The 25,263-nt window shown below is 39.6% G+C and overlaps 1 protein-coding gene across 1 annotated transcript in view; it reads left to right on the top strand.

Annotated features, from left to right (window-relative positions):
* ATP6V0A2 (ATPase H+ transporting V0 subunit a2) overlaps positions 1–23,901 on the top strand; it is an 82,829-nt gene extending 58,928 nt beyond the window's left edge. Inside the window, exons 29-41 of the mRNA XM_078151835.1 lie at positions 928–1,021; positions 2,746–2,958; positions 4,287–4,437; positions 4,659–4,798; positions 8,870–9,051; positions 9,559–9,649; positions 11,145–11,263; positions 12,003–12,216; positions 14,014–14,133; positions 17,090–17,206; positions 18,200–18,317; positions 18,588–18,759; positions 19,940–23,901. Coding sequence (XP_078007961.1) covers positions 928–1,021; positions 2,746–2,958; positions 4,287–4,437; positions 4,659–4,798; positions 8,870–9,051; positions 9,559–9,649; positions 11,145–11,263; positions 12,003–12,216; positions 14,014–14,133; positions 17,090–17,206; positions 18,200–18,317; positions 18,588–18,759; positions 19,940–20,042 — 1,834 coding nt within the window. The 3' untranslated portion in view covers positions 20,043–23,901. The remainder of the gene's footprint in view (positions 1–927; positions 1,022–2,745; positions 2,959–4,286; positions 4,438–4,658; positions 4,799–8,869; positions 9,052–9,558; positions 9,650–11,144; positions 11,264–12,002; positions 12,217–14,013; positions 14,134–17,089; positions 17,207–18,199; positions 18,318–18,587; positions 18,760–19,939) is intronic.
* Positions 23,902–25,263: the final 1,362 nt, after the last annotated feature.

Below are 25,263 nucleotides of genomic sequence, written 5' to 3'. Positions count from 1 at the left end.
GTGTTTCTTATGGTAGCAGTGTTGTTTCTATTGTTATCTTCTCCTATAGTTAAAAATGTTTTTATCAGTTGTTACTTTTGAATGATCTCCCCTTCCTCCCCGCCTCCCTCCCTAGTGAAAAATAAATACAGTTCAGCAAAGTAGATCCACACCTGGCTGTGTCTGAGCATGTGTCTCATTTCTGCACCTGTGGTGGCTCTCTCCCAAGAGGTAGTGGGCACACTTCATTCACTCTCCGTCCTCCAGAGTCACCGTCGCTGTTCATTGCATTGATCAGAGTTCTCAAGTCTCCCAGTGTGGTTCTCTTCTGCGTTATTGTGGTCATTATGCACATTGTTGGCCTGCTTTTGCTTACTCTGAGCGTTCTGTCAGTCCATACAAATCTTCCCAGGTTTCTTTGAACTTACTTGTTGTGTGTGTGTCTTTTACGGTGCACTCTATTCCTGTGATCTTTACAGGCCACAAAGTGGTTCAGTCTTTCTCTAAGGCGGAGCATCCACTTTGTTTCTAGTTCATTGTTACAACACAGAGTGCTGTTTTAAATATTTTTGTACACATGAGACGTTTCTTTCTGCCTTTGCCCTCCTTGGAATGTGTGTATCTAGTAGTGGACACCTGCTGTAGTTCCTGATCTGTGACACAGTTCGAAGCCACTGAGATTGATCGTGGGGATTTAGACTAAGAGGACAGGGAGGGTAGGGACTGGCTTCCTTTTTGTCTGTATTGGTATTGCCAGCATTTCGTATGGTGCCTTGCACACAGCGAGTGCTCTTACGAAATGCTCTGTCCATCTATCCATCCATCTAAGAGGTGCGGCCTCAGAAATTTTGCAAGACCTGTATCAGTGTGGTAAAGGGATATTTACTCGTAATTTTAGATGTTTCTTCTTCTAGCAAGTGTAAAATGTGTTTTAATTGTGTTTCCTAGTTATCACTGCCATGTTTACCCATACCCCAGTACTGTTGAAGAGCGAAAAGAAGTTCATGAGGGGCTAAATACACGAATACAGGATCTTTATACTGTGAGTATTCTCTTCCTTGGGCTGTAGATCATAACAGAGTTCACTTCTTGTTTAAAAAAAAATTAGAAACTTTTTGAGTTACCTTTGGTTTTAACATTATCTGTGTTTCCCATTGTATCTTTCCTCCTATTCTCTGAAATTTTGTAAAAGAGGAAGAAAAAAAGTTTAGCAAAACTAAGCAAACATATTGGCTACATATCAGAAAAATCTGATATTAGTATTCCATACCATGGTCGAGGCAGCAAGTCAGTAAGCGTTTATTAAGCACCTGCTGTGTGTCAGGCTCTATGTTAAGCACTGGAGATGTAAAGAAAAGCAAAAGACAGTACCTGCCCTGGAGGAGCTCACAGGACAATGGACTGTGGTCTCCCCCTGCTGCATTGCAGCTAAGGGGGTGTATTTTATACCACTTCTTTCACAGCATTCAGTTTTGATTTGTTCATTTTTTTTTTTGCTTTTTTGGTGAGGCAATTAGGGTTAAGTGAGTTGTCCAGGGTCACACAGCTAGTTAGCGTCAAGTGTCTGAGGGCGGATTTGAACTGAAGTCCTCCTGACTCCAAGGCCAGAGCTCTATCCACTGCGCCACCTGGCTGCCCCGATTGGTTCTTTCCATATACTTTGTTATAGTCATTATGTGTCCTGTTTACTTCACTTTGTATTAGTTTTATATATGCTTTTTTGTTCCATGCTTTTCAGTAGACATTAATAATCAATAATTTTTTATAATATTCCACTCTGTTCATGTGCAACAACTTGTTTATCTCTTCCCTGATCAATAGGCATCTGCTTTGCCTCCCTGTCTTTGCTATCACAGAAAGTGCTGCTTGAAATATTCTGTAGTGTATAGGACTTTTATTTTTATTATTGAACTCCTTGGGGTGTATTCCACTCAGTGGAATCTCTGAAGTAGAGAGTACAGACAATGTCATCACTTTCTTCTCCTAATTTCAGCCAGAGTGGTTGAATCAATTCATAGCTCCACCAGCCATTAATGCACAGCGTGTCTGTCTTTCCACACAACCCCTCTAAAACGACTCTTTTGTCTTTGGCCCATGGGCTGAGTGTCAGGTGAAATCTCCGAGTTGTTTGGATTTGCATTTCAAATAGCTTGGTTCTTTTGTTGATACTAAAAAGGTTGGTGACAAGATAGACACCAAGATGTTTGTGATGTGGGGAGAAGTGCCTTCTGTTTTTCTCTCCCTTTCATTGTCATATGACTCAGACCTTATTGAAAACCCAGGGAATAGTGAGTGATATGAGCTTAAAAAATGGATTCTTTGGCAGAGCTCAGATTGGTAGGAAAGATAGGCAATCATGTGTATCACAAGGACTATTTTTAATGTTACTTTTTCAAGTAACATTATAATATTTAATTAAAGCATAATTTCAATGCTAGGCAATTCTACCTTCCTTAGTATGTTGGTATGTATTTTGTGATAAGCCATTTTGTATGAATTGAAGTGAAATTCAAAGCCTCTGGTGGACAGTAACATGCAGGGAGTGCATTTCTTTTATGGAGGGCGTGTGGGTCATTTTCAGACCTCGACAGGGCATGGAAATGCCTTGTTTCAGTCTCGATCTTTGGTCAGTTTGATTACAGTTTTTCATCACTGAAAGACAAACCATTCCCTTTACGTGGTGGTAGTTTTTTAAATGGCTGGTGGTGGGAGAGATGTTCCAGGTTACCTGGGTCTGATTTTATAAATGACTTCATTTTCACCAAGGTGCTGCACAAAACTGAAGACTATTTACGGCAGGTGTTAAGCAAAGCTGCTGAGTCGGTCTGTACTCGAGTTGTCCAGGTGCAGAAGATGAAGGCCATTTATCACACACTGAACATGTGCAGCTTCGATGTCACAAACAAGTGTCTCATTGCTGAAGTCTGGTGTCCAGAGGCAGATCTACACAACTTGCGTCAGGCTCTGGTGGAGGGATCCGTAAGTCGCCTCACAGCTAAAATACAGGAAGCCGCCTCATCATTAAGGTGGAAAGGAAAAGTGAGAAGAGAGCTGAAATATTCCAAGGCAAAATGAGAGCTCCAGGTCTGCTTCCCACTTTAGGAAGGAGCAGCCCATCCCTGCATAAGTAGCTATTCAGGGCCTCCTATGGATAGTGAGCCTAGAATGGGAGGGCAGCATTGCTTGGGGGTTGTCTCAGCAACACTAAGTGATAATAATAAAAATTAAATAGCACTTTAAAGTTTGGAAAGCACTTTATAAACTTTATCTCATGAGAGTCTCTATGGGGTAGATACTATATACATATCATCCCCATATTTTAGGTGAGACTGCTGAGGCTCAGAGGAAGTGTCAGGTGAAGGTGGTGTGCTCTAGAAGAAAGGAATTCTGGATTTGTAGTTAGAGGATCTGTGCCCTTCTGTGAGTCTCCCTTTCCTTATCTACGAAATGGTGGGAGTGGACTGGATGGTATCTGAGGTCCCATCTAGCTGTACATGTTAGATCCCCTACCAACTCCCAAGTCCTTCCCTCTAGGCACCCTTAACCCCAGGAGCCTAGGGTGTTTCAGGATCAGTGGATTGATCCGCACGGCCCTGGAAAGAGCTCAGCAGAGATCTAGTCCAACTCTCATTGAATTGATGAGGAAACAGGTCCGGAGGGAGTAAGTGACTTACCCCAGGACAGAAGATGAGAAAGAAAAGGAAATCTTGATAGAAAAGATGTCATTTAGCTGCCATGTCATTTTGCACAACTCTTATGGCACAAAGATAAAATGGCCAGGATTGAAAGACACAGAATGATCCTTGCAAACTTTTACATTGGCTCTTGAGATAATTAGTCCTAATAGCCCACATTTGCAGGATGCGCTGAGGTTTACAGAGTACTCACTCTGTGGTGACTCTCTGAAGTAGGGAGCATGAGCCGTCATGTCCCCAGTTTGCTGATGGAAAAACTGACTCAGAGTGAAGTAACAATTTCATGGTAACATTTCTAAGACTTCTAGGATAAAACCAGGGTTTGGACTGTTCTATACTTTCTGTGTTTTATGGCAGTTGTTCAGGTGCAGGGCTGACATCCAGCTCACCTGTTTTATTTTAGTTGCTTGTTAGGTTTTGACCTTCAGGATATCCAAATTCTGTGCTAGGAGAAGCTTTTTCTTATAATGGCATCCTGCTGTGGCTTTTGCCATTGCTTTTAACCAGGAAAAAGAATTGTGTTTATGTTTTGTGTTTGTGAGTCTATGAAAATGTCACATCATTCTTAGAGAATCATTTTTTAAAAATTATCTTTTCTCTTTTTGTGAAAAGAGAGAAAGTGGAGTGACAATCCCTTCATTTATGAACACCATCCCAACAACTGAAACACCCCCAACTCTAATACGGACCAACAAATTCACGGAGGGGTTCCAGAACATTGTAGATGCCTATGGAGTGGGGAGCTACAGAGAAGTAAATCCAGGTCGGTTATCCGTGTAGAATTGCTGTTCTCCAACATGAGAGCATAATGTGTTAAAAATTAAATTGCCTTTTGGCAATCTTTTAGACTTCAGCCTTACATAGTTCTCTAAGTGTTTTGGAGAATGTTGAAGTCATCATGTAACATTAGAAGGAGAATCTTAGTTAATTTGACCCTAGCAGCAACAGGTGTTATCAAACAAATGTGTTTCCTTTCTTTTGTAGCGCTCTACACCATCATCACATTTCCCTTTTTATTTGCTGTGATGTTTGGAGACTTTGGGCACGGCTTTCTCATGTTCTTGTTTGCCCTTCTGTTGGTGTTGAATGAAAACCATCCCAGACTGAAGCATTCGCAAGATGAGGTAAAGAGAAAAGAAAGACCATCGGGATACACACAGGGGTCATTGCATTCTGCTTGTTACAAATACAGAGGGACAGATCTTTTTTTTTTATTCAGTTTTATTTTATTTTTAGTTCCAAATTCTCTCTCTTCCTCTCCCCCACCCATTGAGAAGGCAAACCCCAGGACCCATTACAAACATGTATAGTCATGCAAAACAAATTTCCACATTAGCCATATCAGAGAGAGAGGAAGAGGAAGGGAACAGGGCAAGAGGAAGAGATAGCAAGAGAAAAGAAAGTCTGCTTCACTCTGCGTTCTTGAGTCTGTCAGCTTGCTTTCGGGAGGTGGGCAGCATGGTTTATTAAGAGTCCTTTGCAGTTGGGGTGAGTCATTGTGTTGGTCAAAGTTACCGAGTTTTTCCAAGTCGATTGACTTTGCAATGTTGCTTTAAACTGTGTGAATTGTTCTCCTGGCTCTGATCACTTCATTTTGCATGAGTTCATACAAGTCCCAGGTTTCTCTGAAATCATCCTCTTCAGCATTTCTTATAGTATTCCATCACATTCATATACCATAACTTGTTCAATCACTCCCCAATAGATGGGCATTCTCTCATTTTCCAATTCTTTGCTACGACAAAAAGAACCGCTATGAATATTTTTGTATCTATTGTGTCTTTGTATCTTTTCCTCTTTCTTTGATCTCTTTGGGGTATAGACCTGCTAGTGGTATCACTTGGTCAAAGAGTTTGTGCAGTTTAATAACTTTTAGTTCCAAATTGCTTTCTAGAATGATTGAGTTAGTCCACATCTCCACTAACAGAGCGTTAATGTACCTGTTCTCCCACATGCCCTCTAGCCTGTTGTTTTGTTTTTTTGTCGTCTTTTCTCAGTGTAGTGGGTGTAGGGTGTACCTCACAATTATTTTAATTTGTATTTCTCTAATTTTTAATGACTTAGAGCATTTTTTCATGTGGCTTTTGGTAGCTTGGATTTCTTTCTTTGAAAACTGCCTGTTCATTTCCTTTAAACATTAACTTTTGGAGAAAGTCTCTTATTCTTGTAAATTTGACTCAGTACCCTGTATGTTTTAATAATGAGATCTTTAGCAGAGATACTTACTACAAAGATTTCCCCCAGTTTTCTGCTTTTCTTCTAATTTTAAACTATGTTACTTTTACTTGTATAAAAACTTTTAAGTTTTACATAATCAAAATTATCCATTTTACTGTCTGTGAATATCTCTATCACTTACTTGGTCATAAACTCTTCCCCTCTCTGTAGATCTGACAGGTAATTTATGCTCCCCTAATTTGCTGATGGTACAACTCATTAGGGCTAAATCAAGTGCCCATTTTATTTTTATTTTTTTTTTGCAAGGCAGTGGGGTGAAGTGACTTGCCCAAGGTCACACAGCTAGTACATGTCAAGTGTCTGAGGCCAGATTTTATCTCAGGTCTTCCTGAATCCAGAGCCGGTGCTCTATCGACCATGCCCTTTAGCTGCCCCTCAAGTGCCCATTTTAAATTTATCTTGGTATGTGGTATGAGATGATGGTCTCTGCCTCGTTGCTGCCAGACTGCTTTCTTGCTCACAATTACCTAGATGCCTAAAAGTGCTTTGCTCTCTGCGGTCACTTACTGACTGAATGTGGGGCATTGAGACAGTGAGTCAACATCATGGCTGCACCTGGAGGCTGGTAGACCTCCCTAGGTTTTTGTCCTGCCTCACATACTTAGTAGCTCTGTAGTGGAGGACAAGTCACGTGACATCTCTTAGCCTCATTTTCCTCCTCTGTAAAATGGAGATAACAGCAGCACTTGACATCACAGTCTTGTTGGAAGGTTCAGATGAGGGCTTTGCAGACTTTAAATGTTCTCTGTTATTCAGATCAAGTCACTTGTGTCACCCCCAGAGCTACAGAGGCTGGCTGGTATGTGCTGCTGCCGGGGCCCACGAGAGTTTGTAGCTTTGACTTTAGTGCTCTCTGAGTTAGATCCATCTTCTTAGGACTCAACGCTATTACATCTTTCTCCCTGGTTCCAAAGTTTGGGTCTTTTCTTAGGGTGTAACTTATGCCTGAGTTAGAAGCCACATCTGATCCCTGCCATCAGGATCACAGGCTGAACCTTGTGGTAGACTCTTGGCTGTTCTCTAGATCCTGGAGCATAGGTTGCTTACCCTCTTCTAAAGTCTGGTAGTGCTTCTGACTTGGGTGCTTCAGATTCTCTATATTTTCATCAGTGTAAGTATTCTCTTCATGGAGATTGCAACTCTTGGACACCTTGGTAGATCATTTCATGAGATGGTCCCAGAATTCATGACTTGTTGTCCAACCTTCTTTTTTTAAAAAATTAATTTATTTCGAATTATCAACAGTCACTTCCATAAGCTTTTGAGTTTTAAATTTTTCCCCACCTCCCTCCCCAAGATGGCACACAATCTGATATAGGCTATACATATACATTCCTATTAAGCACATTTTCACATTAGTGATGTTGTAAGTAAGAATTAGAACCAATAGGAGGAACCACCAGAAAGAGGAAACAAAACGCAACAGAAGAAAAAAAATAGCAAATAGTATGCTTTGATCTGCATTCAAACTCCATAGTTCGTTCTTTGGACATGGATAGCATTTTCCATCATGATTGGCCAACATTCTTGGACAGAGTTCTGTTGCCAGGTTCCCCAGTGCCTTCTAGATTGGTAGAACCCGGCAGAGCTCATGCTTTATAGGCATAGCCTTTGAAAACCTCAGGTTCCCCTCCATGCCATGGTATGGCATTGCTGACAGCAGTTAAAAATCCCAGCACTTACTGTCTTGGTGGACAGAGGTAATTGGAATAGATTTTCATTGCTTGGATACTGCTTGCTTAATTACAGTAGCTTACATTTATTAGCACAATAGGGATTATGAAACATCAGCAACCTGTTTAACTGATAAAAAGTCATAATAATAATTGACATTTATATGGTACTTTAAGTTTCTAAAGTGACTTTTATTCATTATCTTATTTTATAGTGCAGGTATTCTTCTAAATTGAATCATAGATTAGAAGATTTGACCAAGGACTTGAGACTAGGAAGTGTGAAACCCAGACTCCTAGCTGGACTTTCTGACAGCAGGCCTGGTGTTCTTTGCACTATCTCATGAAGATAAACTTATATTTCCAAGAGAGCTTAGAAATTCGACTACTTGTAGAATATTTGTTTTTCTTGCATAAGTGACATTTCCGAAACGCATGAGGAATTTTTGTTGTTGTTCAGTCATTTCAGTCATGTCTGACCCTTTGTGACCCATTTGGGGTTTTCTTGGCAAAGATACTGGAGTGGTTTGCCGTTTCCTTTTCCGGCTCGTTTTACAGATAAGGAAGCTGAGGCAAACAAGGTTAAATGACTGGCCTAAGATCACTGAAGTATTTGAGGCAAGATTTGAACTCAGATCTGCCTGACTGTAGGCCTGCTGCTCTATCTGCTGCACTACTTAGCTGTCCTCATGAGGAATTTGAATCTCAAATAACTTGAGATTATGCAAGAAAACAGTAGAAATTGTAGAACACATTACTCTAGGCTATAACATTTTTGCAGTTGGTTCCTGGATCATTGTCTTGCCTAAACAAACAGATGACAGATCTTCATACTGCAGAGATAGATCTCAAAATATCCTGCAGAAAAAACTATCAGCACAATTACTTAGAACAGTGATCCATAAAAATTTGAAAGCAACATTTTGGCTATTTCATCAAACAGACTCATAATCACCAGGTTTCGTTTATTGAAAAGCTCTCAAAGTTTAGGAACCTAAAAAAGCAAATAAAAAGCACGTGGGAACAGGCATCTGGAGTTGTACTGAGTGTGCTTTCGCTGGGCCCATAGACAATCAGCTTCCATGAATTCAAGGAGAAAAAGCAGGGTTTTTATCCACTGGGCAATTGTCTGAACAGCATTCAATAGAAAAGATTAATAGTGGCACCACTTCTATCTGAGTGCTATTCAAGTTCAAAAAGATGAGAAAAGTAGGATTCATAAGAATCACAATAATAATAATTTTGCCTTTATACAATTTACAGCTAAGTTTTACCTGTTCACAGATCATGAAGATGTTCTTTGATGGTCGCTATGTCATTTTGCTGATGGGATTGTTCTCAGTATACACAGGCCTCATCTATAATGATTGTTTTTCAAAATCAGTTAACCTGTTTGGCTCCGGATGGAACGTGTCAGCGATGTTTAGATCTACACAAGATGACACCAATACTTCGGTTCTCTGGGAGTAAGTGCCTTGGTTTTATTATCAAATGGCTGTTAAATTTTGAGAAACCTGCAGGCTGCCTATTTCAGTTACCTCCCTCAAAACATCCTTGTTCCTTTCCCTGGGGCTGCAGCCTAATTCAGACATTTCAGAATGCAAGCTGTTGGCAGACTTGTATTCCCCACCTGATGTGTGGTTCATAGAAGGTAGCGCATCAGACCTAGACAACTTGGACCCTCCTTACAGGGACCTGTGCAATGTGAAATACCGTCCCCGAGCCTGCTCAGGGAGCCCCCTCTTCCTTTTCTCCACCCTTCCCCCCTTCGTCTCTGTTGACCCCCCCCCATTTCCAAAGTCAGATTTCCTTTGCCTAAATTTATCTGCATCTTCCCATTCCAGCTTGCTTCTGAGGCCTGAAGACAGCTGTCTTCCTTACGGGAAGGAAGGTGATGAGGCCCTCTGCCTCTGGGTTTATTTTGGTTTTGTTTTTTTGTTTTAAGCTTTATTGCTGTGTTTGTTTTGCTGCAGTGACAATGATATCAAGGCCAGTGGGTTTCTTCAGTTGGATCCAGATACTCCTGGTGTGTTCCAAGGTGCTTATCCTTTTGGCATAGATCCGGTTAGTGCCTTTCCCCCCCTCTTTTTTGTATTGTATTATCCCATGGAATGGCCACCAACTTGCAATGTTAATACTATTTTCTGTTAAATTTTAAGAATTTCTTATAAGGTGGGGAAAATAATTATTTTTTGGGGAAAGAAAACTGTTCTGTCTGCCTCATTTTACTAAGATTTGGCGCTCCTTATACTAGTGAGTCAAGCGGATTTATGGATGAAGCTGTGAATCACTAAGCTTTCCATTTAAGTGCCATGGAATACTGTAGCATATGAAATTTTTGAGCCTAGGGGATGGTTTAGAAGAGAAAACCAGCTCTATGAGGTCAGGTTTTTTTCTCACTTAATGGTCAGAAAACAACATACTTTCAGATTGGCAACAGCAAAATATATGTTGTTGTTTTTTTTAACCATTTGTTCTTCTGTAGATGTGAATTACCTTCTATCCCCGACCTTGAAAGAAATCCTAGAATTTCAGAGCTGGAAGAGACATTAGAGATGAACATAATGCTTATTTAGGTAGTCATTTTAGGTAGGAGAACTTTGAAAATGTTATTTAATGGGTAGGTATAAAATGCCTCAAAGTTTTGTTTTTTTCCTTATGGAGAACTGAATCTTTTAATGGCATGGCTTCCTAGTAGAAATTAGACTCATTTAGTTAAGCATTTATTCAGTACCGACTGTGTATAAAGGCTCATTCTATTGTCATTCAGTCTTTTCCTAGGGATTTAAGACTTTTAGCAGCTGAGGAATGAGTTTACACTTTAAAAGGAGGGAAACAAATCAAAATAGTTAGGAAGGATATGGGTGCACGTAGACTAACTGAGGGAGAAAATACCCAGTCTCAGTTTCTAAGCTCATCACTCATATGATAATGGGTTTACTCAGCCTTACCTCTTCAACATTCTGTATATATATATAATATATATATATATATATATATATATATATATATATAAAATATATATATATATATAATAATATATATATATTTTATATATATATATATATATATATAATAATAATATATATATATATATAATACAGTGTTTTAGCAAAAATTGTGACTATAATGATGAAGCTTGAAAATACTTTTTCCTTCATTCTCCTATTAAGATATTAGCATGCTCCTCATCATAGCATTTTAGGAGCCAGCGTGATTAATGATCTGTAACCTTTTTCTTTCTTTTTTTTTTTTTTGCTGGGCAATGGGGTTAAGTGACTTGTCCATGGTCACACAGCTAGTAAGTGTTAAGGGTCTGAGGCCGGATTTGAGCTCAGGTCCTCCTGAATCCAGGGCCAGTGCTCTATCCACTGTGCCACCTAGCTGCCCCCCAAATCTGTAACCTTTTTCAAGGAAAAGAGTGAAGGAATTAAGGTGTAAACCCTGAACTTTTCAGCTACAAAGTTATGTGGGGTTTTTTTGTTTCCCCCACTTTGGTTTCATTTGTCTGCTCTTGGCAGGGAAAAGAATTGAGTGTTTGTTTTTATCTTGGTTTCAGATTTGGAACTTGGCTACAAATCGTCTCAGTTTTTTAAACTCTTTCAAAATGAAAATGTCTGTGATTTTCGGAGTTACCCACATGACTTTTGGAGTTGTTCTTGGAATCTTTAATCACTTGTAAGTATAAAATGTAAAAGATGCATTTGGAAGTTGTTGTCTGTGACTTGTCTTTGCTTCTCAAGGGGTGTATTGGACAAAAGGCGGCCAGGTGTATTGTAAGCATTCTGTGCTTTCCTTAGGAATGACTTCAAAGATAAGATGATTGTCTTATAGTTTGCTTGTTCTTTTTAAAGGAAGTAATTTTAAAAATAGTTTTGTTGGTTTTCAAGAAATTCACATGCCAAGCAAGGTAACTTGATGAAATAGCTCTTTATCATGGGTATCAAATTCAAATAGAAATGGAGCCTGATGGGTGGCATGTTGACTTATAAAACGATGTTGTCTGTGTGGTATTGAATTTTTACTTATTTTGTTAAGTATTTCCCAATTGTATTTTGATCTGGTTGGCTGGCAGCTTGCTGACTGGGAGTTTGCTATCTCTGCTCTATATCCCCTGGTCCATTATTCTTACTTAACATGCGAGGATTTATCTTCCTCTTGAATCGTATCTGATAGTGAGACCTCCACTGGTTCCGCTCTCAGCACGAATAGCTTGTTAGTTCAGTTTGTGGTTGTACTTAGAGCATTGGCATCACTGTCTGAGACATGTGACATTAACCGAATGTGTTGAGTTTTTTTTTTCCTCTCCAGCTACAAAGAATTTAAAAGACACGGACTTGATTTTCTCTCTGTTGTCTTGTAATTCTATCTCGTCTTTAGTTGTTCTTATTGGTAATTGGAGGCTCCTTTTTTTTAGGCATTTCAAGAAGAAGTTCAATATTTACTTGGTCTGCCTCCCGGAACTCCTGTTCATGCTCTGCATCTTTGGATACCTGATATTCATGATTGTCTACAAGTGGCTCACTTATTCAGCAGCAAATTCTAAGCTCGCACCCAGCATTTTAATTGAATTTATCAACATGTTTTTATTCCCATCTGGTGGGGCAGCAAGTGGACTTTATCAAGGACAGGTGGGAAACCATTCTTTGAGTACTTTTGGCCGTCACAGAAATTGCTTTTCTCCTCCTCAGACAGTCGCACCAGTGTTTTATGTATAACCACAGACTGAACTAACAAACTGCACACGTTGAAAGTGGAACCAGCAGAGGTTTCGCACTCAGATGTGGTTCCAGAGAAAGATAAAACCTCTTTTTGTATGAAGTGCCATTTTGGGTACCAACAGAGACAGACATAGATAATTAAGACATGGCCCTTCTCTTCATAGAGTTTATTGTCTAGGTGGAGAAGGGGGAAAACGGTACAGTGCAGCAGTAGATAAGCTACACGCACAGGTATATAGATTTAATTCAGAATAGAATGTGGTAAGAGCATAAGAGAGGAACAGAATGCTGCGTGAGGCCTGAGAAGACAGGCATGTGGGGGTTGTAATGCTGCAGTGTGACATTTAAGAAATACTGTGCACTGGTGGAACCCAGACAATGAGAATCATTGGAGAGCTTTAAAAATACCAGTCACCGTAAGATACTGTTGAGCAGAATCACTAGCTTTAATTCTTTGAGTTTTTAAAAAGGGAACTGATCATTGAAGTTAATAAGCACGAATATTTTTTCTTGAGTTTTTTTTCCAGTATTTTATCTGTATCATACTCTAATGCCTCTTAACCTGCATTGGAGTGGCCCTGGATTCTCTAAGGCTTTGCCAGCAGAGCATAAGCTTTGCTAGCTTAGCTGCCTTTGGGATGGGAAGGCTTCAAGCCTGAGCCTGACAAATTGTGTGTTTATGATCTGTAGACAAACCCAGGTTGGCTAATGTGGAGAGACTCAGTACCCAGTTACCCAGAGGGACACATTTCTTTTTTTTTTCTATAGTTTAAAAAAAATTTTTTAAAAATTTTTTATAATTTTTAAATTTTTTTATTTAAAATTTTATTTTTTGGGACACATTTCTTGATCACAGCAATTCATGAAGACCATCTGCTAATGATTTGCTTTCTGCATCAGGGGAGGGCATTACCTAACCTGATGAAATCACAGATCCTTGAAGTAGTGGAGTAATATTGTTTTAGCATCTGAGAATCCAGCTTCTTGTCCTTATGGTTTTCTTTTAGCCTTGAAAAGTTTTTCATTTTCTTAACTGTATAGATGTAAAATTCAATTAATATATTATTATTTGACATCTTCTAAATGTAATGATTATATTTTTTTTAAGGTCTGAGTCAATGATACATAAGTGTTTCCTGTACCACACAGATTTTCACACTAAACCTTTTCTGTACATTCTTAAGAAGTTATTTTAAAAAAAATTTTTATTGATGATGTAATTCTTCCTCTTTACCCTACCTGTTGCCAGAAATTACTGTTTCACGGTCTGATTTTAATTAGAATTACATTTTTCCCAAGCCCATTGCAGCATGGTATTTCATCTTGGTTACATTTTCCTTGGACTGGTCTGATTCTGTATTAAAGAGGAAGAAGCTTGAGATGTACAATCATTCTTAAGTCCAAGTCTCTATAACAAAGCAGGAAGAGAGTTAGTTCATTAGACCAGGTGGTTGTATCTAAATAATAAATATTATGAATTTTGGAAAAGAAAAAGCTAGCTCATTTGAATATATTTTGCAATATATTGCTCTTCTTGAATGTTCTAGTTGAATAAGTGAATGCACTATAAGTTACTATTTTAAGTGAACAGATTAAAGGAGGAAAGTGGCTATTTTACTCACAGTTTTGCAAAACATTAATTTTTTTAGCCCGTTCTAGCCTTGCTTTGATTTTTTTTTTCCTTCACTTTACCTCTTGCCTTGATAGAGTCACGTCCAGAGGTTTTTATTAGTTGTGGCAGCAGTTTCTGTTCCTGTACTATTCTTGGGAAAACCTCTTTATCTGCTTTGGGTACACAATGGACGTCGATTATTTGGAATACACAAGGTATGTGGCTGTTAGATTTTATCACTGCATATGGTGCCTGCTGGCTTCCAGTCAGTTTTATTGCTTAGGGTTTTGATGAATTATCCAAGTGGGGATGTTCTGAAGGAGCTTGGGGATATGGGTTGAGCTCAGAAGGCACTTAGTGCTGTACCTGTGAGATAGACTTGGAAGTCATCTGCATAGAGGCGGTAGTGGAAGATTAGCGTGGTCGTGGCGTCCAAGGAAAAAGATGAAACAAGAGAATGAGGTAAAAGCAGAGTCCTGGGTAGCATCACTTTGAAGGGATTGGGATGGTTGGAGGTTAAGAGGAGAACCAGGGAGCATCGTGCTTCTGAAGCCAGAGGAGACAGCATGCAGGAGGGGTGGGCTGGTCAGCAGGGCCAAGAACCTCAGCCGAGTCAGGAAAGACCCAACAGAGCTACATTGATCTTTGAAATTAGGAGGTCCTACGTGTTTTAGCTTTGGAGTCGGACAGTCTTAGCAACCAGCTGGTCCAGATGAGGGAATGGAGGTTTGTGCACTTTTATAAAGGTAATAAGTAGCAGGGCTGGGATCAGTGTATAGCAGCGAGGAAATGCCTCTTGTGCCCCGGAGGTTTTCAGTTTCTGGCCAAAGATTTCACAGTCCTGACAGATGCTTTCTGGATGAGTTCTAGCAGGGTCATTTGTCCCCATGGCAGTTAATTGCACTACCAGAAGTGAGTAGTAGTTAGCAGGATTGCCAGTGTTGCCTCTGATTGATTCACTGTCCCACTCACCATGTAATGACTCCAGATCATTCCATCACTCCTCAGACTTCCCATGGTCCCCCTTCCCCCAGCCCTCTCAGCTGACAAGCTTGCCTAGGCCATTCCACACTATCCACCTTTTGTCCCATCACCCACATGCCTTCTGCCACTCTCTCCTCCTTCACCCTTGTCTCACAGGAAGAGGTGACCCTTCTTGCTAAGGCAAAGCCTCACACATGCACAGGGGATCATCCGTCTGCTCTAGCAGATTTGCTACCTCTGTCAGCCCACTCTGTCCCATATCTCCACTTTCTCCATGTCTACTGGCTGCTTCCCTCCTGCCTACAAACATGTCCCATCTGCAGAAATCCCTAGCTGTTGTCTCATATCTCTTCTCCTGTTGTGGCTAAAATCCTTGAGGGTACTAATCAGTGGAGATAGTGAGACATACATTTTGTAACTAACCTAGTCACATGGTTTTGTGATTTTGGATTGAGCAGCCCTTCAGGGTCCAGCCCCACCCTGAGGATGCAGTGGTCCTCCTTCCCTGGCTCACCTTCTTCTCCCTTAGTACTTGCATCTTCGTTTTTTCCCTTTGAAGCTTTTCTGTTCTTTCAGGGTATAATTAATTCCAGATAACTTGGAGATTAGGGAGGTGGCATCCCATCATTTTCACCTTTCTCCTTCTCCTACTAGAGAGACTAGCCTGATTCTATGACTATGTGCTTATGTTATTACTTGGTGCTGAAAGAAATACAAGTATAGTGTTACTGTCACTGTTCAATTCTTTTTGCCCTTCACAACTAACTGCTGGGATTTGTTCCCTGTTGTTGTTATGGTTTTCAAGGGTGGGGTCATGGTGGAATGTTCACTGCACAAAAGGTTCAGTCAACTGAAATCTTTACCACTTTTTCTCACATTTTGACCCTACAGTGTTTGCCTTAAATTCCCATCCTATGTTTTCTCTGTTGTTAAGATTTTATCTGAAGCAGAAAACAAATCTGAAGTACAGTTTCTGAATAAGTAATGATTTAATGGTAATGGTTGCCATGTTACAGTTAAGTCAGGTCAGCTCATCCGTCACTAATTAGTGACAAAGGAGTGATTTACAGCACTTATTTTTATAACGGAGAAGAGAAATAAAAAAAATTACAGCAACTTTAGGAAACTTGTTTTGAACATAATTCAGTTAGACAAGGCAGGTCCATCTGATTAGTTTGCTTCTCCCAGGCTTCCTTAACCCAAATTCATCCTGTGTCTGCAAAAGTGGGATTGCCTTAGGAATCTCTGCCCTGCACCTGAAACATTTTGTTAGCAGAAATCTTTCTTTAAGGGGAAGAAAGAGGAACTTGTGATTTGTAGTAGCAATCACACACTGCACCTGCCTCCTCTCCCTTCCAGCTGTCGAAAGGGAAACTCAACATTAGAAGATTACCCTACTTAATTTAGACTTATCCTCTAGCTCAGGAAGACAGGGAGTTTATCTACTGAGACTGGAAAGAGGAACTTACCCTTTAGTCAACCCACCTTGGTCCAGCTGCTGAAAAGGGAAACTGAGCCTCTGAAAAGAGCCTTATAATGCTAGGATTATTTTATTCCTAGAAAGATACAGGTCTTACTCTAAATTATCTGCTCCTAAATGATAAAGTCTTATCCATCTATCTAGTCCCTAAATCTGTAGGTAACCTAGACTGAAGAGAATATCTCTTTGAGTTTGGCTTAGCCATCAAGGCTAACTTTTCCAAAAGAAGCAAGTTGGATCCTGCAATCAGACTAAAACTAAATTAATCAGTACTAACTGATTTAAAGGGTGTTCTCTTTCACTGTATCAGCATTTTTATATTTCTTTCTACACCAAAAGGATATTGACAAATCCATTACCCTTTTTTAAAATCCTTATCCTTGTTGACATTTCTGGGGTGTTAAGACTCTTAATCCTCCCTCCTCTTGGAAATGCTTTCCTCCCCAGGTTTTCAGGAGATTGGCCTTGGGTTTGTTGTATCTGTCTGGTCACTATCTCAGTCTCCTTTGCTGTATTGTTGCCTTCTGATTCTGAGATTTTGTGATGTTTATTTTTATTCTTGTCTCTCCGTTTTCTTTTCATAATTTTTAATGACTCTTTTTAATCTACCAAGTGCCAAATTGATCCTTCAAAGGGAACGTAACTTTTCCCTTGTTCTTAGGATTATAATGATACTTAAACTGGACTTTTTTCTTTTTTTTTGTTAGAGTGGTTACACACTGGTTCGTAAAGACAGTGAGGAAGATGTTTGTTTGCTGGGGTCTCAAAATGTGGAGGAGGGAATTAGCCACTTGGAAGGTGACGGACGTAAAGAAGAAGAGGAGGTAATCTTTTTTAGCTAGTGTGCATAATTTGCTTTTATAACTGTGTAAGATTAACAATGATGATGTTGACAAAAGTAACTGTTTGGTACTCTATAGAAGAAAGTGTATTCTTTAATACTCTCTTAATAATGTTATGGTAGTCAAATCAGTGTCCTAAGAATTTTAGAATTTTTATTATTTTTAAAAAGTTTCTTTCCTGTTTATTATAATGAACCTCTAGTTAAGTGCTATGCATTTTTTTTTCGGAGGGGATGAGGATCCTCTGTACTCTCAAACCCATCTCACTGGGTCCTGTACACCTAGAAAAGCTTTAATCATGGCTTGGGCCACGGGCTCTTCTGCCTGTCATCTAGAGAAAGAGAGGAGGCTCAGTGTGAGCGGCTGGGCCAGTACGTGATGGGTCTTTTCAAGTCTAGTACCTAATGCAGATCACCTATTGGGGTCTAGAGGGGTTGGGATCTGTACATGTTCTTGAATGTTGCTGGTTTTAGTATTAAAGGGGCTCCTTGATTAAGCCATGAACACTGTTTTCAGAAGATGTATTGGCCTCGGATTTTCTCAGAAATATGATGTTATTTAGTAATTGGTAAAGTCATTTCAAAGAATTCCTTTAACAATTACCCTGAAATTTATTTTTAAATTTGCTAATTTATTGAGTAAGGACTCTCTTTTACTATTTATTGGGGGGGAAAAGTTAAATATTTTCAATTTAATTTTGAAAATAGCATAAATCTAGGGGTTTTTTAGCCTGTTTGTATTATATATACCTTTGGCAGCTTGGAGAAGCCTTCTCAGAATAATGTTTTAAAATGCATCAAATAAAATATATAGGATGACAAAGAAATACAGTTATCAAAATATTAAGAAAAAAAGTTCAGGAACCCCATATTAAGAAGCACCGGCAAAAATTCTTGGCATGTGAAATGAGTGAGTAGTACTTTGGTGGACTTTGATGAATTAACCTCATGTCTCTATATGCATCGTCTCTTCTAGTTTAATTTTGGAGAGCTCTTCATGGCTCAAGCAATCCATGCGATTGAATATTGTCTGGGCTGCATCTCTAACACTGCATCATACCTGAGGCTCTGGGCGCTCAGTTTGGCTCATGCACGTAAGTCTTCCGCAGGCATCTTATCCTTTGACTGGCATTTCCCCTGTTGTGTTTAACTTTTACTGGATCTTCAGAAACAACTGCTCTTCAAAGAAGATCTGTCCCAGTCAGAAGGTGAAGGAGGCTGAATACATTTTTTATTGCTTGGGAACTTCTTATTGGTACATTTATCTCCATGGCTGACTGATTCTTTCCAGGAAACTCAAGTCTACAAGCCATCTCAGTGATCAAAACCCGAGTTAATTGTGAAAAATCATTTCTTTTTTTTAGAGTTATCGGAGGTCCTGTGGGCAATGATAATGCGTGTAGGACTCCGGGTGGACAAAACTTACGGAGTGTTGCTGCTGATTCCGTTGGTAGCATTCTTTGCTGTCTTAACAGTCTTCATTCTCTTGGTCATGGAAGGCCTTTCTGCATTTCTTCATGCTATACGGCTGCATTGGTGAGTTTTTCTATTAGGTTTGGTTGTTTTTTTTTTTTTCATTAGAATTTTTAGGTGTATCTGATCAAAGAATCAGAAAATAATAGTGATGCTAGTCACCTTTTAGTGTTTTTTTTTCATAATATATATTTTATTCAAACCTAAGTCAGATGACTTAAGTTGGTTTTTATGGTTAAACTCGAGGTTCACAACTTGGAATTAAACTAAAAGGAAAACTAGTTATTCTCTTTTGAAAAATGATGTAGTATAAATGTAAACATTGTTGGAATGCTTTCGCCCCTGCTTCAGCTTTTAGCCCTTCATTCAGCAAGCATTTTTTTTTTTGGTTAGGCAGCGGGGTTAAGTGACTTGCCCAGGGTCACACAGCTAGTAAGTGTTAAGTGTCTGAGGCCGGATTTGAACTCAGCCCTCCCGAATCCAGGGCCGGTGCTCTACCCACTGTGCCACCTAGCTGCCCCTTCAGCAAGCATTTTTAAGGGCCTCTAAGCACATAGGTTAGGTGCTAGATGAGATGACCATGGCTAGCAGGTAGATTTGCCGTAAAGTCATGTGTACAGGGCTTTTTTGAGAGTATTAAATGACACTGTGTACATTTAGGGGGTATTTAAACCCAATGTCCAATTAGCACTCAGCAGTGTGGTAGGTATTATAAATATGTAAACACTACTATGCTCTTTTACTAAAACGCTAGTAGTTTCTATTCTGTATTAGGCAGACTGGTAGTAATTTGTATACACACATACAGACACATAAATATGTAAATACACACATATACGTACACATACACACATATGTAGAATGAAATCTTTCCACATAGCAGCTATTATGTTTTAAAAAACATTTTATAGTTTTTTTTTTACACATTGCTATTGTTTTCCAAATATTCTCTCCCCAAAGCGCCTGGCCAGTGAAACTCTCTTCTCCCTAGCTGAAGCACTGAGCAGGCTGGAGCAATGTCTTTGGGTACCACCAGTCCTGTGTTAATGAGAGTGTGACTGGCTCCTCACCACCCCTAGAATCATTCTGAATTCTGATGCTTTAAGGGTTATTTTCCTTTATATTCCTTTATATTCTGATGTGTCGTGTTTTAAAAGTTGTGGCTTTGCTACATACTTCCTTGCCTGCCACCTGATTAGAGGTTGTCTTCTTGAATTAATGTGTCGTTTCTTTTTCTCTGCAGGGTGGAATTTCAGAACAAGTTCTACATTGGTGCAGGCACCAAATTTGCTCCTTTTTCATTTAAACTACTCTCGTCACAGTGTAATAAAGATGACATGGCATAATTCATCTGCTGTAACCATGTGCTGTCAGCATGATGGTGAATTATCATGTTATTAAATTTCACTGAAGTAGAATTTATAATAGAAACATGTTGTTTTCCCCCCTCCCCATTGCCTTGTATAATACAGCCAAATAATTCTGTCATTTAGATTGTGGCCTCGTGTAGGATGTTTTGTAAAGCTTATCAGTCTTAGAGATTTAAATTTCTTTTGACTGTTTTCATGATGATCAAATGTAAGTCATTTGTTATGTTTTATGTTAATGTTTATTCTAAAAAAATAATTGTTGCTTTTTAGGCAGAGGTGGAGGGAGGTTTACTTCTTATGATTGAAGTTGTCATAATAGTCTTTATTTCTGTTCATCTGACAAATATCCAGCACTCCCTCACTAAAGGTAACTAGTTTATATAATTTTGGAACAGCTGAAATTAAGCCATTTAAAAAAAAATCCAACTATAATTAATGAGCAATTCCAAAATGATTAGCACTGGTAGTGTTCAGTTTTTGCCAGTTTTAAATATGACAAAATGTTTGATCTTACAATAGCGGTGATATTACTGAGAAACCAAGCTTTTCCCTATTTATTCTTCAGTGTTTTAATTGAGGAAAAATGGGATAAAGTTGCATCCAACAAATAGTTTGTTCCATTGCTGAAAAACTGGTAAAGAATTTTGTCCTTTTCTTCTTGCGTAAACTCTTGATGGTGACTGCACGCTGTGAAAGTTGTGTTGTGGGGCTGAGCCTTCTTGCCAAGTGTGGAATTAGAAGCTATTGTGGATATGATTGGACTGTAATGACCAGCTTTTGTCTGATGTTACTCAACCAAAGTTTATCTTGAGCGAAGGAAAGGTACAAAGTAGTCTTTTGTATATTTTTATAACAAAATGTATATTAAAATATTTTACCACTGGTAGATATACATTTGTGCCATGGAAGCATCCTAATTATATTTTTTCCTTTCAGATTAATTCTGAATAAAGGTCTAATTCCCACATAGATTTAGTATTTTAAATTGATTTTCAGTCATTCTGTTTGTATTTATTTAGAACTAACCCGTATGAAGCTGTTGATTGGTGATCCTTAATGTAAAACCAGCTAATTCATCCATTCGTCTTTTTAGCTTTGAATGAACATTTCTCCCCTATCCATTGAAAATTGTGATCCTCTTCCATATGGAGTTTTTGTTTAAATTACATTCATCGTCATGCTGTTTTAATGTTCTGGATCATAACCTTTAAAAGTAGCCATCTGGAATGTATACACTTTCTTAAAGTTTAGGAAGTTTTGGTTTTTGTACTAAATTCCTAAAGTCCTACTGCAGTGCCTCCTTGTGGCATGTAGATGGCCCTAGGCTTTTTGAAGGCGGTGTTAAGTGGAGTCCAGATTCCAAAGCCCAGGTCCCAGGCACCAAGCTTGTCACTTGCAGACCAGCCCCTCTGAGTACAGGGGCTGGCCTGGCACCCTTCCCCCATTTCTGCCCCCGCCATGAATGCTTTTGGCCACTGCAACTTGGTTGCGATCTGTTTCAGCAGAGGAAATACATGTGTGGATGAAACAGCAGAGCCTTGAGATTATCCAAGTGCCAGACTGTCTCTACAATTGTAGTTAACAGTGAAGTTGGCACATTTTTATTGATGCCACTTGAAGCTCCAGATTTGTGATCCAGCTTGAACAGTCTTATGTGCTAAATAAGATTATGGTAACACTGTACCCAAAAGGTTGTCAGCAAAGAGCATTCCACAGTAGTGGGCTGAGAGGTGGACCCTGGGAGGTGCAGTCATTACCCTGACTTTGACCCTTTAAAACTGGAAGAAATAATTCTGTGCTGCCATTTGATGGAAAATTATCCTATTTAAATTAGGATTTCTTTTTCATGTCTTGCCTGACGTGCTAAAACAACAAATGCAGAATGGTAATACAGTTGAAATTCCAGATTTTGTTATGGCTGAGTTCCCCCTAGAAAGTTGCCGTTTCTGATCCTTTAATATTGAATTTCTAAAATTATCAGTCCTAATTCATCCCTAGGAAATCACAGTGAAACCAGTCCCACTCAGTGTTGGTGGGATTGCAGTGGCTGAATGAAAAATGCCTCTGCTGGGTTCAGAGTGATAAGTAAATTGCAGTGTCTGCTGGAATCCATTCACTGCCTCATTGCAGTGACTTTCTACCTGCACCTCATGGTCTCTTAAACAGCTCTCTAGAATAGGAAGGGAAAGATACTTGTCAAATTAGAATCAAAGAGAATATCAAGGTGTGCAGAATTTAATTATATGAACAGTGCATGTTTTAGATCTCCACTTTGGCAAATGTAATTGTTTCAGGGTCTTGAAGATTCCAGGAATTCAGTTTTATGACTTGACAGGTTCTTGCCATGTGGCCAGAGAGGTAGCTTTCTTTGTTATTTAAGCTAGTTGATAGTCTTGTATACATTTTAAAATGTAAACTTTGTCTGCGTTATGAGAAATGTGAAAAACGATGAGCCAGCTAGGTGATTCTAAATATGGATGTCTGGTATTGTGTAGACCCGTAGTGTCAAACTCAAATAGAAATGGATCCCTGCCAGATGCATACAGACTTAGAAAATCACAAATTAACGTTTATCTGTGTGGTATTGTATTTTTATTTTGTTGATCATTTTTCATTTACATTTTAATCTGGTTTGTACAGCACTGGATGGCTTTGCAGTTTGATATCTCAGATGTAGACAAAAATTTCAATTTTTGATGAACGAAAACCTTAAAATGCCAAGGCATTTCTTCTTCAGAGAAGATAATCAGAAAATAGAAATTTACTGCCATCAGCCAGAAAACCAGACTTAGAACCCGGCCCTGGCAAAATTGGGTGGTTCATTCAGAGGGTTAGAGGTGGGTGTGATAGACTAAGTTGTTGGACCTCCATTTTGTATTTATGATTGCTTCAAGTTTTAATGAATGGTGTTTGGTCTTAATTTCTAGGAGCGTTTGGAATATTACTCCAGTGTCTCCTTTTAAATTCAGTGAGCTGCAAAGGCTAAAATAAGGCATTATAAAATCAGCATATGTGTGTATACATAAGTATGTATAAATACATGCATGCACATGTATACATATGTGTCCACACACATGTATGTATGTCTTCGACAGGAAAAGGACTGGACCTGTCATTTCATTGGTATAGAGAGCTTCCAGGTGAGGAAACTTCCTCTACCAATACAGGTTGGCACCTTATTTGTACCTTACAGTCTTAGCAAGGTGCCTGAAACATTGACTGGTCAAGTGACTTGCTCAGAGCCAGTATGTATTGGAGGTAGGACTTGAATCCAGGTCTTCCTGGCTTTAAGGCCAGCTTTCTACCCACTACACCATGCTGCCTCTCATGTATTATAATAGGAAGTTTAACTATGTAATTATTCATCATGCCTGACTAATTTTGGATCTAAAACTGAAGTATGCATTAAATAAATACTCATTTCTCAGATTCTAGTTTATTTTAAAATAAGGAAATTTTCTAGTTTGCATGCCTTGATATTGCATTGAGCTTCATGCTAGGAATGAGGCACACTTTCAGTGCTGAGACCAAAATAAAGGAATTCAGTAGACACATACTGGGGTCAGCCATTGGAGGTTACGCCGTGCCCAGAAATCTTTAAAGCATTAAAAGAGGACAATAGTATTTTGACAGTAAACTCCAAAGGAAAGGCTAGAGTTTTATTGGAGACAGCTTAATGACTGGAGAAACAAAGTTGTGTGAAGGGAAGAGACAGTGGAGAATTCAGCCGGCGTCTTCCTTAAAATGTGCAGTAATTGACAAGTTGCATCTTCCTGTCAGTATCTGGATGTTGAACATGATTTTATTCAACAAAAATAAATATTTTTTAAAAATGTGGGTGTATTGCTTTGTTGTATCCTGACATGTTTGGAAAGCCAAAAATCTTGGCCCCCTTCCCAAAAGGAAAAAAGTAACTAAACATTTACTAGAGAGAATATGTGAGAAGGCAGGAGGGCCCCTGAGCAGCCCCCTCTGGATTTCTTGTTTCTCTGGAAGTGTGTATATATGTATGTATGTATGTATGTATGTATGTATGTATATGTGTGTGTGTATGTGTGCGTGTATGTGTGTGGTTTGAAAGCTGCAGTAACAACGGTGAGTTACTCTTGTGTGTGACGTTCTGAGCAGGCTTTGGGGTTGAGGGAGGCCTGAGATACCAAGAATGACAAAGGTACGGTCTCAGGAATTCAGTTTTTGACTGGGATAAGAACTCAGTCCTTTCATTACATTACATTACATTAAGCCCTACTTGCTAGGTTCACATTGGGGTTACTTGGTGCATCCAAGGAGGGAAGATTGCTTCCTGCAGGGAATCATGGGGAGGGCTGTTGAGTTGGGTTTGATAGGATGAGGAGGAACCCAGGAGGCAATTTGGGGTTCAGAGAGGTAGCCCACTGAGAAGCCTGCTACTCCTTCCATAGCTGATGTAGCCCCTCGCTGGTTATTAAAGTGAGTTTGGGGGAACGGTAATTTGCTATTACAGAAGCATAGTTCGTGCGTCATTCAAAAATTCAATAAACCCCTACTATGTGCCCCGGCACTGCTAGGTAATGAGACTACAAAGACAGTGAAAACATTCCTGCCCTCAAAGAGCTTATATTCTACAGGGGAGACAACATGTATGTGCTCTCTATATACAAAACATGAAGTAAGTGCCAAGTATTTTGGGGGGGAGGAAAGACAGTAAGAAGGCATAGAGTCAGATGCAAGAGGTCTCGTGGGGGGAAGAATAAGGGGGACAGGGGAGTAACGTGTAAGACGACTAGAAAGACAGGAAAGGATCAAGTGATGAAGGCCTTTTAAAAGGTAGATGTTGCATTTGATCTGGGAGGCAATGGGGACACTGCTATTTATTGAATAGAGAATAACGGGCAGGCCTGGGACGAACGGAGATACCTGGTGTGTGGACTATCAGAGGGAGAGGATTGAGGCAGGGGGACCAACCAGTAGGCCATTGCAGTAGCCCGGATAGGAGGGGATGCGGGTTCTACCTTCTGCCATGGTGGTGGGAGCAGCAGAAGAGAAGGAAATGTTGAGAGGTGCTGCAAAGGCAGAATCGACAGGACTCGGCAACTGGATATTGAGGTGGGGGGAGGAGAGTCGAGCACGATGCCTAAGTTGGAAGCTTGGGTGAGTGGAAGGATGGTCGCCCTCTGAACAGATGTGAAATATGAGACTGGAGGTCAGGAGAGAGGTT

Source organism: Phascolarctos cinereus, unplaced genomic scaffold, assembly GCF_003287225.1.
Source record: "Phascolarctos cinereus isolate Bilbo 61053 unplaced genomic scaffold, phaCin_HiC Scaffold_4;HRSCAF=312, whole genome shotgun sequence".
Taxonomy (NCBI): Eukaryota; Metazoa; Chordata; class Mammalia; order Diprotodontia; family Phascolarctidae; genus Phascolarctos; species Phascolarctos cinereus.
Note: the sequence above shows the minus strand (reverse complement) of the source record. Positions and strands in the feature narration are given on the sequence as shown.